The sequence below is a fragment of the Vitis riparia genome, chromosome 11 (assembly GCF_004353265.1).
Source record: "Vitis riparia cultivar Riparia Gloire de Montpellier isolate 1030 chromosome 11, EGFV_Vit.rip_1.0, whole genome shotgun sequence".
NCBI classification, from domain to species: domain Eukaryota; kingdom Viridiplantae; phylum Streptophyta; class Magnoliopsida; order Vitales; family Vitaceae; genus Vitis; species Vitis riparia.
The window spans coordinates 18099922-18118370 of NC_048441.1; the positions used below are offsets into that span (position 1 = coordinate 18099922).

Consider the following 18449-nt stretch of genomic DNA (forward strand, 5'->3'; position numbering starts at 1 on the left):
CTTTTCTGCCCACCCCATTACTGCTGGAATCACTGCTATTAGGACTTTTATGCCATGTTCTGCACTTGGTTTTCATAGCTCTTTAATTAGTCCTTGATCTTTGGCCAGTAGTGTAGTTGAGAATACAGCCTAGACTAGTGGCCTAGTCTCGTGTTTATTGGTGGGTTTCCATTCAGTTGACCCATGGTGCAGAGTCTCTCACGGTCTCACCTACCCTTACAGTGAAATTGATTTGTAGGTCCAAATTACCATGTGGGTATAGTGCAATTTGATTTGTGGGTCCAAATCCAAGTGTTGTACATTGTATGAAACACGCATATAGATGATTGTGGTTGATTATCAAATCTTGTTTGGTTTCCCAGAAAATGTGACTACATACCCTCTTGGAAGGAGTGACCATGATAATGCTGTTGATGGGTCCCAATGTTCTCTTTAAGTTTGGATTTCCATGATGGGGCTTTGTTCCAATTAAGGACCACAGGAAATGGGATGGTGTGGGGCTCTGGAATCCAATTAGACACTTCCCTTTAACTGAGTCTTTGGATTGTTAAAATGATTTATAACAAATTTAGTTATTATTACATACTAAAAGATTTAAAGTATAAGATTTGGGCGGTGAGCTACTAAGACCTTTTAGATTTATTTTCTTTTTCTCTTTCATTCTGAGAAAAAAAAAATTTAAATATTAATTTTTAAATAATTTTCATTGTATTTAATTTATTGGTATTTTGGACAATAAACTAGACAATTATTCCGAGGTCAAGCTTCCCAAGAAACAAGGACAAAAGCTTTCGACCGGGCTTAGACATCCGGGTGCAACAATGGGCTCAACGTGGCCCATCTGTTCAATCAAAGATGACTTTGGGCACAGTTCATTGGACTGAATGTGGGCCTGATGTTGGGTTGGTTCAGGCCTGCTAACTAGAAATCTCGACACTTGGGAGCAGAGCTTCCTGGTCGGGCACCATCTCTCAGTGGTGATGGCGCTCTCACCATCTCCATCAAATCTTCATCTTCATCTTCTTCTTCAACCTCAGGCCCACTATTCAAACACTTTCAGAACCCTCAAATTCAACTGTTCTTGCTCTTACCACTCAATCCAAGTCGACACACAGCAAGTAAAAGTGCCCTTGAAGACTACAAAGGCGAAGAGGAAGCCCAGGCCGAGCTTCTTTGAGCAAATTCGCGATAAATGGTCTCTCAAAATCAACTCTCCCAGAGAGAAATTTCCGTGGCAAGAGCAAGGGGAGGAAACCCAGAACTCTTCTGGGGTTGTTGTGCCTGATTCAGAAGTTATAGACTTGTCCGTGGGTAGCCCGGTGAGTTCCGCTTCGGAGAGTCGTTTCGTTTCTGTTCCTTGTATCCATGAGAGCAAACCCAGAAATCCCCGGTTGGTTTCTGAGCCTGAAATTTCGCAGAACAGTTGTGAACAAGGTGTAAATGTGGTTGGGTTCGGCAGTCATCTCGCAAGTGTTGATGAATGGTCGAAGAGTTTCCAGAAGGAAGTTGATTCCGATGGAAAATTTGAGGGAGAAGGTGTTGAAGTTGATGAAACCCCAATTGGGGTGTTGGGAACTGAGAAGACTGAAATTGAGATGGGTGATGCCAATGTATCTATGAATGAGAAGCCCCCAGGTGGTGATGAAGACTTTGGAAAATTTGAGGGTTTTAGTGGTAACAGTAGTTTAATTGAGTTGCCGTGGAAAAGACGAGAAGGATTGCAGCCTGTTGAAAGAGATGGGTGGGGAAGGAGAAATACAAGGATGGCGGAAAGAATGGTCCCTGAGCACGAACTGCGGAGGCTTAAGAACATTGCACTGAGGATGCTAGAGAGAATAAAAGTAGGAGCTGCAGGCGTTACCCAATCATTAGTGGATGCTATTCATCAGAAGTGGAGGAAGGATGAAGTGGTGAAATTGAAATTTGAAGGGCCTTCTTCATGCAACATGAAAAGAACCCATGAAATTCTTGAGGTCAGTGTTTTTGCTTTGTGTTATCCTTTTCTTTTCTATAATTTGCTTGGTTCAAGGATTTCGAAGTTTCAAATATCTTAATTGGGTGACTTACTTGTACTTAGTTGAATTAAACTAAGATTCTCTTGCTTGATTCTTGAACTAGCATTTACAGTGCATTAAATTTTGTGTATGGAGTACTTGTAAAATTGTGTATGCTACTTCTTACAGTGCTTTAAATTTTGTGCTCTCAGACTAGAACCGGTGGATTGGTAATATGGAGAACTGGTAGTTCTGTTGTTTTGTACAGGGGAATGGCGTACAAACTTCATTGTGTTCAATCATACATCAAGCAAGAACGGGATAATGTGAATGTTTCGGAATATTCACAAGATGCAGCAAATGTCATTATTCAGGATATAGGAGTGAAAGACATAGTTAAAACTACAGAATCAGTTATCTCTGATTCTGCAAGATATTTGAAGGATCTATCTGAAGAAGAACTTATGGATTTAAGTGAACTCAACCATTTGTTAGATGAGTTGGGACCACGCTTTAAAGATTGGTCTGGCCGTGAACCGCTACCGGTTGATGCAGACTTGCTTCCTAGTGTGGTTCATGAATACAAACCTCCATTCAGGCTTCTTCCTTATGGGATGAGGCATTGTTTAAGAAACAGGGAGATGACATTCATCCGAAGGCTTGCAAGAACAATGCCTCCACATTTTGCCCTGGGTATGTGAGAATGATATTTATGCTTGTTAAATTCATAGTAATGCCATCATGTTTCTTATGGGTTCTGTGTTTAATTGAATTTCATAGGAAGGAGCAGGGAACTGCAAGGTCTGGCTATGGCTATGGTGAAATTATGGGAGAGAAGTGCCATTGCAAAGATAGCGATCAAACGTGGTGTACAAAATACTTGTAATGATAGGATGGCAGAAGAACTGAAAGTAAGAACTAACAACTATTGTAGCTTCTGAATATAGATCATTCTAATAATTACTCCTGCAGAATGAATATTGAAAGATACGAAACTTGAGTGTTTAAGTATCAGAAGGCTGATTTGTATGATCAAAGCTAACATCATACTTCTTGTGTGACATAAATCAAAAAAAATTTCAATGATCTGTAAATCTGTTAACATCTGATTGTATATGCTCTAAGTCCCCCAACACTTGTTGAGAACTGGTTTCTCCTCCCACAATATATCATCATTGACCTAGCGCATCGAGATAGTCTGAGGATTGACCATTATTAACTATGAAGGAAAAAATCATCTGGCCATTTTATGCTGTCCAAGTGTAAATGAGAAACCACATTTGATGGATAAAATCCTGAAACAAGGGCTCCATTCAGGTTAGTTGGGTAATTATTTTTCACTGTACCTTTACTTGATTTTTGTATGTTATAATTTGTTAAAGAGCATCATTGTGAACCCAAATCCTGCAAGCTTAAACTTTTAAGAAAATTGGTAGTTCAACATGATATCAAAGCCTCATTTGAGAGGAGGTCATGTATTCTAGCCTCACTGCATATTTATTTCCCCAACTTATTGAGTAAGCTCGAAAGAGGCTAATTATGATTGTTTGCCTATTGGTTTGTGCATCTCTCCATGTGTAAGGGACAGCATGTGAGGGAGGGTACATTGTGAACCCAAATCCTACAAAACTTAAGTTTTTAGAAAAATTGGTAGTTCAACATAATCAATTCGTTAGATTCTTTTAAAGCAAAAGCACAATATTCTTTTATCTTCTTTAGGAACACACATTGTTGATTTACTGCTAGACGAAAATGACATCTAGTTCCAAAATCGCACAAATATATGCATGACTGTTTTTGTTCTTTTTATTTGTATATTAATATTTTTTGTTAAAAGAATAAAAATAAAGTAAAATTTCTTAATTTTGGAATGAATTATGCATGCTTTTCATATAAAAGGCTGGCTGTTTCTGGCCAGATACATGTCAAATTGTGTTGTTTAAACTCTGAAGTCCAGGTACTAGTAGAATTATTCTTAAAAACTCCTGGATTGCATCACCTCTTTTTTATCTGCTCTGCTAATCCCAACTGTTCTAGAATCTACAATATCTTAATTTGAATACTCCATCAATGTTAGTCATTTCTTCTTTCTTTTTTGATTACTTTCATCTTATTCATGCAGAACTTGACAGGCGGAACACTAGTCTCTAGAAACAAGGACTATATTGTCTTTTATAGGGGTAATGATTTCTTGCCACCACATGTTATGGAGGCATTGAAAGAAAGGCGGAAACTAAGAGATCTCCAACAGGATGAGGAAGAGCAAGCACGAAATAGGGCCTCAGCCTTGATTGATTCAAAGGCCAGATCTGCTAAAGGCCCTTTGGTTGCTGGAACCCTTGCTGAAACATTGGCAGCAACTTCTCGCTGGGGAAGTGAACCGAGTGAAGAAGATGTGGGGAAAATGATTAGAGACTCAGCTTTGGCTAGGCATGCTTCACTAGTCAGATATGTTGGCAAGAAACTTGCTCATGTAAGTTAGAAATGCAATAAACTGAGCAGTCCATAAAAGATTATGAGACGCGTAAAAACCTTCTGTGGAGCTTCTTGATTTTCAATGTATTTATTACTCTCATTCATACCAGGCGAAAGCGAAATTAAAAAAGACTGAGAAGGCTTTAAGAAAAGTGCAAGAGGATCTGGAACCAGCAGAGCTCCCAATAGATTTGGAAACCCTAAGTGATGAGGAAAGATTTTTATTTCGTAAGATTGGTTTGAGCATGAAACCCTTCCTGCTTCTAGGTATGGATCACAGCAATTATTCTTGGGATGAATGGTTCTGATGGGAAGGGTCTAATACATGTTTGGTTTTTGTGTCAGGGACGCGAGGGATTTTTGATGGTACTGTAGAAAACATGCACTTACACTGGAAGTATCGGGAGCTGGTAAAGATAATTGTGAAGGGAAAAAACTTTGCACAAGTCAAGCATAGTGCTATTTCTCTAGAGGCTGAGAGTGGTGGTGTGCTAGTATCTGTGGACAGAACTCCCAAAGGCTATGCAATTATTGTCTATCGTGGGAAGAATTACCAACGCCCTCATGCACTGAGGCCCAAGAATCTATTAACAAAAAGGCAGGCATTAGCTCGATCAATTGAACTTCAGAGACATGAGGTAATACTAGAACTAATTCAAGATGCCAGGATGCTAAGGTTTTGGCCTTTAATGGTTCTTCTCAAACTAAAACCATCATATTCTTTGCGTTTTACATCTAAATTTGTGCCCAATTTTTGCAGGCACTAAAGCATCATATCTCAGATTTAGAGGAAAGGATCAAATTGCTGAAGTCTCTACCTGTATGATACCCTTCTTGACAAATATGTGGTCATATGGCTATGCAATACCAGGGATAACCTGGAGAATGACTGTGCATATCTTATAATAATTATGCTGTTCATTTGTAGGAAGAAATGAAGACTGGCAATGGGATTGATGACAAAGCCTTCTATTCAAGATTGGATGGTACTTATTCTACCGATGAAGACATGGAAGAGGTGAATGAGCATTTAAGATTGTTTTATCTGGGTTAGAGATTCCTATATGGTTTGTTAGCATGCAAGATGCACTTGCTTCAAAATCTTCCTGTGCCTTTTTTACTTTAAAACCTAAGAACTAGTTGTTGCCACGACAAACATGCTATTTTGCTTCACTTACTCCAGTTATAACTTGCCATAGAAGGTCGTTATTCTTTGAAGTTCTCTTATAATTCGCTTTTTATTAATCCTGCTAAGTGAGTCATTATCCTTTGAAGTTCTCTTATAATTCATTTTCACTAATCCTAGTAAGTTTATTTTCTTACTCTCCATTATGTTTCAACTATGTAATTTAGACTCTGTATGGTATTATGTTGTTCACTGCACATCTATTTTCGTGGAGATGAGATTCATCACTCCCATTTCCAAATCTCTAGTTTGGATACACTAGGATGTCATTTGGATTAGACTGAAAGTCTTTGGCTTATATTCTTGTTGCTAACCAAAATGCTGGATTTCTTTACTAGGATGAAGGGGAAGAAGCATATCTTGAAATATATGGGAGTGAAGACAAGGGTAGCAATATCCAAAACAAGGAGCTCCTGCTTGAAGGAGGATCAATATAGTAATTCCACCATCTGAGGCTTGGAAGATAAAGCTACTGCATGAGTAAAACAAAGATCAGGAATTTCAACTTCTTGAGCAATGCACGAGATTGAAAACCTAAGAAGGGTGATTCTAACTTAATCCATCAATTGAACTGTCCAAGGATGAAGTTACACAAGTTTTTTGTGTGTGGCATGGACAGTATATGGTGGCATCATGAACTTTCCTCCTGCAATTACCAATAATGGAGGTCAGAAAATCACTCTTTTTAAGCAGGAAGGGAAGGCAATGAAATAGGTATCTCTTTCTCATTCATTATGCCCTGTGCAGCACCATTTGAGAAGTTCACCATTGCCTGTATACCTGTAAATCATGGCTGTAAATATGTCAATCAATTAATGATTGCATTTTCTGATCATTGTTCTTTGGCCTCTTTAACATATTACTGATCTTTCATGGTAAATTATTAGGGACAAATGCAAAGCAGAGTGGTTCTTTTAAGGCATAGAAAGAATTTGAATTTGAAATTGCTGTTCAAACAGGATGGTGTTGTTCAGCTGAATCACTTATACATGTATAATTGAGGTGGCGTGAGATTCCCTTTTTCATTTCTTGGAACCCATTAATCAGAGGAGTTGATACAATATTGAGGGATGTTAAATCATATTGCAGTGATCAATACTCAATACTTCCCATGAGTTCTATGTCTACAATACCTAGGTTTTCAGCTAGACAGCTGCAATTCCTACTGGAAATTGTCATTCATAACTTTACCAATTCAAGAATGCTCCCACTTCCAGTCAACCTACCTGATACATGGTAGTGGAGTTTAAACTGTGTACATGTTTTTCATTAGTGGGTATCTCTTTTTTTGAGGGATGAACTTTCAATGTAGATGGGTTATAACTCACAAGTCATTATCAGTCCTTACGAAGGATGATGACCTAATAATGCAAACCTTTTTTCCATTTTCCAAAAGAAACTTCCCAAATTCCAGAAATTCTCACATCTGTGGGGAATTTAATTGGAATTGAGTTCAATCATTTTATCCAAATTCAAAGGGCTGTCAACTGTAGCTAAAATGACCAATCAAAAATCCAGAAAACCCCCAAATTACTAAACTTGCTTTCTGTCAAAGTTGACTGTCAAGAAAAACTTTAATAGGTTAAATAAGATTCCAAGAGTGGTGTTCCACTCTGATTTGTGCTGCTGGAAATCATGTGGGTTCTTGCACATTGAAAGAGGCATTACTGTCTTGGAAGGGAAAGGTGCAAGCAAGGGAACCGGTTTCTCAACAATTTCATCCAACAAAGAAGACTCAAGAAAACAATATGAGCTGTAAATGCAATCAGCAAACTATTTATGCATGTCCATCTCATGAGCATCGTCGTTTAAAAACCCTAAATGGTTGAGCTCGGGCACCAAGCTGTATCATGAGTAGGGTCCTTAAGCCACCTGAACAACATATTAGATTCTTCACCAGGAACAATGCTGAAAAACTCAACTTTAATAAGATTTACAAATTGTTTTGAACTCTTGATTCCATAAATTTATCTGCTAATGGGCTCTGCATTACCTGGCTAGGGGCTATCCTTGTCTTGCTGCAGGCCTGTCTTTATGAAGTTCAGAGCTACCAAAGCCAACTCAGCTTGATGTGAAGTGTATCTATGATCAGCTCCTTCTACAATGTGTAATGTGTGGTTAGGTATAATCTTGGCGAACTCCAAAGCATCTTCAACAGGGATGATTTCATCGGCAGATCCATGGATTGTCAAAACCCTGTATATACAATATCAATGTGGCAACTAATAAACAATAATCATTTGAAATATATGACCATCATGTGGTCCTTGAATTACAAAATTCTAGGAGTATTAACCTAGTCATCAACCATGAAAATACCCCAATTTTTCACCCACATATAAATAAAAAGGCAAGGTCATTCATCTCAAAATTTATAGCTAAAAGTAGAATAACAAGATTGCAGACAATAACCAAGCTTTGAACTAAAAAAATTTCTGTGGGAAACAATAAACTAATTAATTAAGGGAGTATTAAAACATCCAAGGGAATGAGCTTGTTGAGTTACTAACTTTCCTAATAGCAATGTCAATCATTCTCTGATGCCCCACATGTGTGACCCCATGCCCACTGTGGGAGGCACAACCATGTATATCATGCCTTTACACAACTCTAAAGCACCCACACTGGTACCTCTTGGATGAATCACAAATTTGTGATCAGCCTGATACCCACCATGGGAGGCACTGACAACAGTAGTTGCAGACAAATGGACAACAGCAGATAATTAAACAGAAAAATTTTTGTGATCACAAATTATTAGACAAATAAATAGATGGGGGGAGGACATGAACACGAGACTTCCGATCAACCAAAGCTTTGATACCATGTTGAGTTATTCTAAAAGCTCAAGTTATTAGAATTTGGGCCCACAATGTAGATCATGCTCAAACAGAGTCCACGGATTCAGTCAATGTTTTACATAGAATACGACTTGAAAAGCCCATTATCTTCTTTACAGCATTTAAAATGCACCTTTTCATCTTTTCTTACTTGGGATGAAACCTATGGACTAGGAGTAGACACTGCCCAAGTAGAACAAGATAATGGAAAAAGGATTTGATTGGCAAACACCAAGTAGTCGGGTTAAAGTTTTTTAGAGTTGAAATATTTGTATGAGCTCCCATTTCTGAAATGACTCCACTTTTGTTGTCTGACAACTGAATGATCTCATGGGGCCTCAAATTAAGGGGGAAAAAAGGATGGTTTCATTATATATAGAAGATGGACCATCAATGCACTGTTATTGCAAAACTCATTAGTCCCCTTTATGACTAGCAACCTTTTTGTACATAATAAGCATTTATTAATAGGAAAAATGACTAGGCTTATATATACATAAAGTATACAAGGGAAGCCATAAAAGTGGCAAGAGCAAAAAGAAAAATGGAACTCCACATATACAAAATTAGATATTATAGATTATTAGTTTATTAGTCTATGGAATATTAATTATGTGCCTATTTTAGACACAAGAACATTATTTCAACCAAAAACAGTGTAGATGTAGTCTGCCTGATAAATTTATTTATTTTTTCTGACCTGCATCCTTTTTCAATCTTAAGGCATGCTTCATGCATGTCAGTACTTAGGCGATCCATCAAACTCTTCTCAGTCACACGATAATTAACACTTCCTGCAAAGTAGATATCAGTCAAGTTCTAATATACATTAACAAACAAACACATACACACACACACACAGAGTCTATTGTTGGGTCCCCCATTGGAGAAAACAGGGAACCATATATCAAAATATCCAACTTTCTTGTTTTAAGTTATAATCATTTGACAACTGTAGAGCATGTTGCCAAATCTCATATGGTAATGAATAAGATTTTGTTTTCTTTAGAATTCAAAACAAAGAAGGGTGATAAAAGGTTTTATTGGAATTTTCCCTTACTCTCTTCTGTTAAAGCATTTAGAAAGAAAAAAAAAAACCTGAGGGAAATGATAAAAGAACAGTCAAACCTGCTGGAAAAAAATGAAAATATATATCAAAACATGGGCCAATGTATGAACACAGAAAACAACACATCAGACTCACCCACATCATACTTTTCTTTGTTTGTTTATTTATTTTGTTCGGGATGGGGTTTGGGATTCTAAGGGGGGAATTGGATTTGACTTTAAATGAACAGAATGTCATACAGAAAATGACAGGTCAGACACAAAATAATAGGTTACCTGTTTTATTTTTAACATCAATAAATCCATCCTTCTTGATTCTTTCGAAAAAGTCTTTACCCAAGCGCTCATCAATGCCTCTCTTCAGATTATAACGGCCAGAAACATTGAGAACCATTTGGATATCATGATACTTTGAAGCATACAACAGCACCACATTGCCTCCTGCAATGCAAGAATTCAAAGAGAAAGGGGTACATGAAGACAATTACTTGATTATTAGAGTTGCCTTTCTAAGCTGGCTAAACATATTTTAGCATAAATGAAAGATGAAGGTGCCATTTGCATACGTGTTTTATTTTTTTCATAGGTACATGGAGAAGATACTAGTGAGGAGAAATGTAATTGCAGAAAATCAGTTCCATGGATTGACGTTACAAAGCCCCCATACACAGTGGTTCCTATCAGTATGAGTAACATACAAATTATTTTTGAAAATAAAAATTCTTGAATATCTATATATTTTTTTGATACTTGTGTTTACTCAATTTCACGTATTTTAATTTTATAAATTGACAAGAATATTTTTGAAATATAGGGAGACCAAAAAAAAAAAAAAAAAAACCATTTCCTATCTAAGCATTCTGTTTAAAAAGAAAAAGAAAAAAAATGAAAGTAGAAGTGTATGACAATGGGACCGATGAAGCTAATTATTTAAAATGAAAACCATACTAAATCTAAACATTGGATTCATAACAATTCTATATGATGCATGTCCCCACATCCTTTGAAGGTTATAAAATCCAATCTCATTCCAACTATTGACAATCTCTATCCTTGGACAAGGCACATGGAATGTCTATATCTTAAATTGGGCATTTTTTTTATTCAGGAATTATGGGTGGAATTAGGGATAGTATGTGGATCTAGAACTCACCATTCTACCCCCAGATAAGCAAAGAAACAAAGTTAAATCTCAGGTCAAGAAGTGTTAATCTACAGATCCCACTAAAGCAAAATTGTGGATGAGCGAAACAGAGAAGAAAAAAAAAACCATATAGGCAATATCACCACAACTCCAGCACTCAGCACTACAGCCAATTGAACTAAACTCATACTTGCTTTTTGATTGTAGCCCTTCATCACCATCCCCTCTATCTGTCTAAAGCTAACAATAATAATTGCATGAATAAGAATAAAAATGGCTAAGAGAGTAATCAGTATTGTACCCCATGGCTTGGAATCCAAGTTAAGGCACTATGCTCTATTAGATTGATCTTCTTCACAAAACTCCCATAAAATTATCAATTTATAAATTGAAAATTTCTCTTTTGTTATTTTTATTGCTGAAATCTTTATATTTGAACAGATATAAACTGGCACACCTTTACTATGCCCCAGAATTGCATGTATTACACGCTTTGCACCACGGAAATGTTGGATTACAGCATGTAAATCATCAGCCTCTCTCCAATAGCCACCGTACTGAAATGAACCTTCACTTTCCCTGGAAATCAGATAACTATTTAATGTATAACTAAATCAATATGAATTGAAGTGCAAAGTTTTAGAACTCTTAGGATTGACACCTAGAACTAGATCATTTAAGTGATTTCAAGGTCCTCAAAATCACTTTTGCAATAATTTTTGTATTTATATTTTATATTGCTAATTTGGAACACTTTATCTAACTTGCCTATCTACTTTATGTCATTATTCCAAATCCAAAGGAAAGTGAGGTTGAGGTTGGAACAAATTTAAAGGGATTTCCTTTGGGGTCGAAGGAATTTAGAGAAAATGGGTTGGAGAGAATTTAAAGAGAAAGCCTCATTTAGTGAAGTGACCTATTGTTTGGTCAAATAAGAAAAAAAGGGGCTTCGAAGTGATCAAGGCTCTTCTTAGCAAATGGTTTTGGTAGTTTGCAAATGGAAAGGGAGGATTTTTGGAAGCAAATTACAAGGGGCAAATAAAGAGAAGTTGAAGGGAGTGGTGCTCTAAGGAAGTGAGTGATAGGTACAAGATTGGGTTATGGAAAGCCATAAGGAAATTGTGGGTGATTGTTAACAATGAAATCTTTTTTTTTTTTTAGGCAATTGAAGGAGGGTGGATATCTGGAAGGATAAGTGGTGTGGTAATGAATTGTTGCGTGTTTCTTTTCCCTCCTTATTTGCCTTAGCTAGTTCAAATGAGGCATGGGTGGTGAATATGTGGAATCGGTCAAACGTCAACAGTTGTTAGACTCCTAACTTCTCTAGGCATCTAAACGATTCAAAGATTGAGATTATGGAGCGTTTTTCATTAAGGTTTCAAGATAAGGTGGTGAATAGGGAAGGAGAAAATAAGGTGATCTGGTTGGAGACAGAGAGCGGTTCTTTCTTTGTGAAGTCCCTTTACACTTGCTTAGAGCCTGGGAGTTTAGCCCAATTTCCAGAAGTTGTTGTTTGGAACTCTTGGATTCTACCGAAGGCGAGATTTTCGTATGGGAGGCATCCTGGGGTAAAGCTCTACTTTAGATCAACTTCAGAGGAGAAAGTGGTTCCTAGCAAGCAAATCCTTCCTTTGTCATATCCAGGGGAAGTCAATTGACCACATTCTGCTACATTGTGGTATGACAAGGGTTTTGTGACAATTTTTGTTCTCTATCTTCAGAGTATCCTAGGTGTTATCTTCCTCAATAAAAGAGACTACGTGAGGTTGGCAAAGGTCCTTTGTGGCAAGGAATTGAAAAAAAGTCTGGGGAGCAACTCCCTTGTGCCTTTTTTAGACAATTTGGAAGGAGGAAAATAGAAGATTGTTTAAAAACAAGGAACCTTCTGTCCAATGACTAAAAACTTGTTCCTTTATAACTTGTTATCTTGGACCAATTTGTACATAATTGAAAGTCCAATGTCCTTGTGTGACTTTATTGATTGGTTGGGTTCTCACTAAGGGAGGAAGAAGTTTTTTTATTTTCCGTTTCCCCCTTTTTTTGTCCATCTTTTGGCAGTCATTGTATACGCCCTATGTACTTTGGTGCACTCTTTTTAGAGGTTTTTAATGTATTCTTTTTTAACTATCAATATATATATATATTGAAATTGGGGAAAATTTAACATCCTTGTTTGGTCATTACACAAGCTTAAAACAATTCAACAATTCAATTTGTCAAACACTTAAATGTTCCTTTTGAAACTCACAGCATTTTTTGAACCATGGTTTACCAAATGCTTAACTGATTTCATCACAGCTAAATTTTCTTTCAACATATCTAAAGAATGATTCTCTAAAGAGCTGCAAATATACCTGTCTACTATAGATTTAAGAGAATAAGAGAAGAAGGCAAGAAACAACCACGCTTAGCACTACTATCAGAAATATTCTTGCTGTTATGTCTTCATATGAAATATTTTAGTAGACTGTACGGTCACTAGTGAATTGTAGGGCATTGATGCCCATTGGAGTATAATATAACAAAGTTTCTACTATTAGGATCTATTACACTGAAATCTTATTAAAAATCTAGCTATTTATAATAAAGAATCATAAAATAGATAAATAGAGTGTGTGCTATATTAAAAATGCCAAGAATATCTGAAAGCACCCAAGGAAACTATCTTAGCAACTTTAATCATCAGTAAATCAGCTTTTTATGAACACATGGGACATCCTAATACACCAAGGATCAACTTGTAGTTCTTGAGACTGTCAAATCAGATTAACTCCATGGGTCTGAGAAATTGACAAACAATTCAAGCAACAACAGAAGGAAAAAAGAAATTCTAATCACGAAACAGAGGTTGAGAGGCCTTGTACAATATAAAATAAAAGAAGAAAAGAGACCAAGCTGTGACAAATAAGAGAATGTGATTGGTTTTTTCAATGCAAAAACGAAAGAGACAAGGCACATGAATTGTGGCTAGGGATAGAAAAAGGGAGATTTGAGGTTTACTTGTTGTGTGCATAATGGCACATATGAAATTAAATGCAAGTATAAGGATAGTTAGGAAATTAAATCCAGGGTGGGCCAGGGCATAACCCTTTTCAAGCTTGAGTCCAAATTGGATTCAACCATTTTACCTCAAAACTGTCCATATCCAATTCAATCTCACACGTACCCTGCTAATAGGGGCAGGCAAAATTTTCTCCTCATTGCCAAACCTAGGTCTCATCCCAAAAGCAAAGCAGAACAGGAAGGTGAAAAGAACAAAAATAAAATAAAATAGCCAACACAGGTAAGAAGAAGTACACAAAAAACACAGTTTATTGAAAATTTGGAAGATGAGCACAAAAGAAAAACTACATGTCAGCTAAAAAGAGGACTCAGTTCTAAAACTGAGTTACAGCATGGGATCAGATCTGCAAAAAGAGTGGCTATTTGTGTTATGCAAGCCACTTGACAATTTGGTGAGGTTTATCTCTCAACAGCTAAACAAATAAGTGGCAGAGGCAAAAGCAACCTTCAAGTTCAGGAGCCATGTTTTGTCCTATAATACTACAAGCTTACCCATTTCCAGCAAAGTCAAAGCGAAAGGCACTGATCCCCTCATTTTCCAGAGCAACAGCAAGGTTCACCATGGTATTGTTTTCCTGGAGATGGAAACAAGAGCTGTAAAATCATTCCTCTCCTGAGCATCAACCAATCAAATAAACATACTGCATTTTTAAGAAGAATGATATGTATCCAGTCATTGAAGTAGTATCATGAAAGCTATATTGATGGGTTAAGCCTTATCTACACACATATACAACAGTGTACAAATTTTGCACCTTACTCATGATATGTTCACATATACTCAATAGAGTCCACATTTTGCACCCTACTCACCATATTCTTATCATGCATATATTTAGGTTATAATATTTTGAAGTTAAATGACAAATTCTGTCTCTATAATTGATTTTTTTTTTTTTTTGATAAGTAAAGAAGAGTATATATTAGAGTCTTTATAATTGATTTCCAAGGATTCATTTTAATTTTCTATCTTATGCTACTAAATTGGATCACATTTCTCCAAATGGATATGTCTATACCAAAAAGTGGTTGATAATCCATGTTTCTGGACCCTTAACAAGATTTGAGACCTTGAATGCACAATCTCCAGACTCTCAGAGAATAAATTCTTTAAATTTGGTAGTTCAAAATTTTCCACAAATTGCCAATGAGCATAAAAATGATCTATAGTTCATTTGTCTTCTAGGGAGCAACCAATGGTTTTCAGATTCCTGGCTTCTTGGAGCAAACCAGGTTTAAACATAAGATTGCTTAAAAAGAAAATTTCTGTACATGATGCAATTCATTAAAACAAATTTTACCTATATTCATCACTTTATCTAGTAAGTAATTCTTTTATTTTATTAGTTTTTTCAATTTCTTTTATCAAATAGAATTTGTCTGGGCTGGAAAGTTAAACTGTAGCTGAAAAACGCTAGCTTAAACTTGAGTCCTCCAACCAACACACTTGCAATAAATCTGTTTATGTTTCGGTTCTAAAAGTATTGCTACTATTAGAGAGCAGTAGTTTATAGATCATACAAACACCATTTCAACATGAGAAATCCCAAGACAATATAGTAACAGGCAAGTGCCTTGCTAACTAGATTCTATTTGAGTCTTTGGTCTATCTTACACCTTAATTGGAGAGGATGCCCTCACTCCACCCCAACAAAGAAAATACAAAAAAAAACAAAAAAGAACTAGATAGTATGCATCATAGTCAAAATGGAACACAAAATAGAACTTCAAATATCGAAACAACCAACCTTTGTGGACCGAAAACCATGGCACAAAATTACAATTTCTGCAGATCCAGTTTCATGTAATGAGCCCATGAGTTTTTCACCATGATTGTTTGTTATTATCACTTTCTTCTGCTGAATCACTGAAACAGGGTAATTCATGTGAAAGTATTCAATATCTCTGACAATTGTCAATAGAAGAAAAACTAAAGCCAATATTAAATATAGATGAATCACACAGGAAATCTGTTTACCAAATTTAAATTATCCAAATTCCTCTATTCAAGTTCCACTTTCAAACATCCAAGCCCAGATTCTCAATTTTATCTATCCTTCCAATTATCTAACTTTCATTTGAACACATTAATTTTTCAATGAGTATTTCATGAAGATATGATGGCTCAAATTCTATTATCAATTAGGATTTATGTTACTAGGAATAAAACAGCATGGCCTTGTTATGCATTGCACACTAGATATTTATCAATTAACAAATAAATTGTGTGTCTAAGTAGGAAGTTTTACAACCAACATTAGATCTATACTCGGTTTAAGGAGCATATAGTAAATTATCTATCATTAACCTTTGCAGCCCTTTTAGAAGAAAGAGAAATGTTGGAAGAGAATCATTAGCCTTTAAAACCTCAAGATGAACAAATTTCAGACTAAGATGACACTGACAGGCTGAAATGATCCCTGTACAAAAAGCCTTTCCTCTAACACTCAAATAACAAAAGTCGACAAACAAACACAAAGAATATAACGACCTGCTTCCTCCAATATAGATATTGCCTACTTTAAGCCTAATTGATCCTCACAACTTTAAAACTTGTCTACATGATTAAGAAAAGCTTGTACACATAGTGTTGGGAACCTCTTCCCCTATTTGATATAGAATATCACAATCTCCCTTATGTGACATCCTCGTTGTCTCCCTCAGTATTGTGAGACCAAACAAATAGACACCCCTTATGGGGCCGAATAGACAAAGACCCCACATCAAGTCCCTTCAAGTTGGGGATCAGCTCTTATAACATTTTATAATAGTCCACTCCCTCCTGTGTAAATGTTGTCTGTTTTAGGTTCAATGGGCCTTCTACATCATTAAGAAGAGTCCAAAAATATAATAGTGTTAATAACTTTTTCTCCTATCCATCTATTATCACAAGAGTCACTGGTTAAATACTTGGACGTTAGGAAATTGAACTGCCAAACCTAAGATGAAGGAAACAAAAACCCTACTTCACTGTGCCTAATACAACAGATTCGAGATATCAAGTTAAGTGCATTTATCTTCTTTTTTTTGGTGCACATTAAAGAACATCATTCAAAACTTTATTTCATTTTCTCCCCCTCTGTGTTCTCACCAACCAAACAGCACATCAGCGCTGCAAGAAAAACAGCAGCACTTGTACTCTTTCTTAGCAAATCCACTTCAGATTCAATCAATAGAAACCAGCATGCCACACTTACACAACCAAAAGGGCGTTCATTAATCTCATCCATTTTCATTTTTTTATCCGAATCTCCCACATTTGCAATCATCTGAAAATGGGTATAGCTTAATTTCATTGGTATTCGTTTCAAAGCACAAGAAACAATCAGAAAATAAAATTTAAAAAAAAAGGAATTGAGCTGATGGGTTTGCTCACCTGGGTTTTGTGCATCATGGTTCGAACCTGGTTGAGCCATCCTCAGACTGCTACTGGCCCTGTGCTTGCGAGAGGAGATGAAGCGGACCCGATGGAGAGGGAAAGTGGGCACAGGACTTCTTTCGCAAATAAATGAGGTTGAGAGAACTGAATGATAATTACTGACGAGTTGTTCCATGGGCTGTCTCGACTCTCCACAGTCCACACTCTCCCAAGTGATTCGAACGCTGGAACAAGAATTTACTTAAGGTTTATTACGTTTTGTCTCACTACATAATTTGTAAAAGGGAGCTTCTTTTTTTTTTTTTTTTTTTTGCATCATATATTCTTGCTATATAATTATGTTATATTTAAAGATGAATAAGAAAAAATTAATATTACTATTAAAAAATTTTATTATGTTCATAATAACTATAAATGCTCATTTATTTATTTTTTATATTTAACTTTATTTACTTTCAAAAATTTTATAAAAAAATGCATAAAAAGTAAAGTGTTAGTATACGGCCAACAACATCTTTGTGCATCAAAATCCATGGCATCAAAATCCATTCCTAACTTTCTTCTTCAGAATCACTGAAACAGGGTAATTCATGTGCCAGTGTTCAATGTTTAGCCCAGTGTCCAAACTCAAGCCAAATAAAATATACAGATATTCACAATCAGCTTAGGTTATGTAACATGATGGCATAGCAACTGACTTAAGCAAATCCGGAAGCTTTATAGTCATCAAAGTCTTGTATTGTTGAACCTTTACAAGCCCTTTAAAGGAGGAATAGAAAAGGTCCAAGGGAACATTTTAAGCTTTCAAGGGCCAAGACCAAGTTAGGTAACATTGACACACAATGATTTGTTTAAATCAAAATTCTTTTCTCCAACACCCAAGTAAATAGGAGTCCACCAACGACCCAAAATTCAACAAACAAAACCAACTCTCCTCTTTTACTAGGTAAACTAACACATTCAAAATCACCCTAGACTTCCATCTACCTAATCTCTTATATTTCAATGAACAAACACAAGAAGAAGTCATGAATTACCAAATGCTCCAGTTGGTTCCTGTAAAAGGGTAAGGATTGCAAAAGATGGAAATCAACCCCCAACCACCCGTTGATTACTCTTGACTTGGTATCAAAGGAAACAAACCCCCCTTTCTTGACTCTGTCTAATACAACTATTTGGCTTATTAAGTTAGGTGAATCTATTCTCTTTTTTTCTTGTTCTTTTTTGTCCTTTAAAGAACAAAACATCACAAAACACAATACTAGAAACTTCATTTTCCATTCTCACACCTGTGGGGAAT

General features: G+C 36.2%; 2 protein-coding genes across 6 annotated transcripts; one reads left to right on the forward strand and one right to left on the reverse strand.

Annotated features, from left to right (window-relative positions):
• The first annotated feature begins 945 nt into the window (after nt 1–945).
• On the forward strand, nt 946–6770 carry LOC117925684 (CRM-domain containing factor CFM3, chloroplastic/mitochondrial). 2 transcript variants are annotated; one of them, XR_004653012.1, is made up of 10 exons: nt 946–1973; nt 2207–2687; nt 2775–2905; nt 4117–4467; nt 4580–4736; nt 4815–5107; nt 5230–5289; nt 5398–5487; nt 5994–6369; nt 6543–6770. XR_004653012.1 is itself a non-coding variant. In XM_034844752.1 (9 exons), the coding sequence occupies exons 1-9, from the start codon at nt 981–983 to the stop codon at nt 6090–6092; spliced, it is 2655 nt and encodes an 884-aa protein (XP_034700643.1). In that variant the 5' UTR covers nt 946–980; the 3' UTR covers nt 6093–6733. The 2 variants fall into 2 exon arrangements, 1 of the variants encoding a protein (XP_034700643.1); XM_034844752.1 differs by having other exon boundaries at nt 5994–6733.
• A 447-nt stretch (nt 6771–7217) lies between these two features.
• Nucleotides 7218–17378, reverse strand: LOC117925686. 4 transcript variants are annotated; one of them, XM_034844757.1, is made up of 8 exons: nt 17147–17376; nt 15519–15637; nt 14263–14345; nt 11165–11286; nt 9840–10004; nt 9196–9289; nt 7649–7851; nt 7218–7527 (listed from the first exon to the last, which is right to left on the reverse strand). In XM_034844757.1, exons 1-7 carry the CDS (start codon nt 17322–17324, stop codon nt 7653–7655), a joined length of 960 nt encoding a protein of 319 aa, XP_034700648.1. In that variant the 5' UTR covers nt 17325–17376; the 3' UTR covers nt 7218–7527; nt 7649–7652. The 4 variants fall into 4 exon arrangements, with proteins under 4 accessions (XP_034700648.1, XP_034700647.1, XP_034700646.1 ...); XM_034844756.1 differs by having other exon boundaries at nt 7218–7563; XM_034844755.1 differs by having other exon boundaries at nt 7218–7851.
• Nucleotides 17379–18449: the final 1071 nt, after the last annotated feature.

Bases quoted from the DNA above. Each gene is read 5' to 3' on its own strand.
- LOC117925686 (XM_034844757.1), bottom strand. From the start codon at position 17,324: ATGGAACAACTCGTCAGTAATTATCATTCAGTTCTCTCAACCTCATTT. The intron at 10,005-11,164 runs GTGTGCCAGTTT...CTTGCATTGCAG, and splicing joins AATTCTGGGGCATAGTAAAG to GAGGCAATGTGGTGCTGTTG. The intron at 9,290-9,839 runs GTAACCTATTAT...TCTACTTTGCAG, and splicing joins TGATGTTAAAAATAAAACAG to GAAGTGTTAATTATCGTGTG.
- LOC117925684 (XM_034844752.1), top strand. From the start codon at position 981: ATGGCGCTCTCACCATCTCCATCAAATCTTCATCTTCATCTTCTTCTT. The intron at 1,974-2,206 runs GTCAGTGTTTTT...TTGTGCTCTCAG, and splicing joins GAACCCATGAAATTCTTGAG to ACTAGAACCGGTGGATTGGT. The intron at 2,688-2,774 runs GTATGTGAGAAT...TGAATTTCATAG, and splicing joins GCCTCCACATTTTGCCCTGG to GAAGGAGCAGGGAACTGCAA.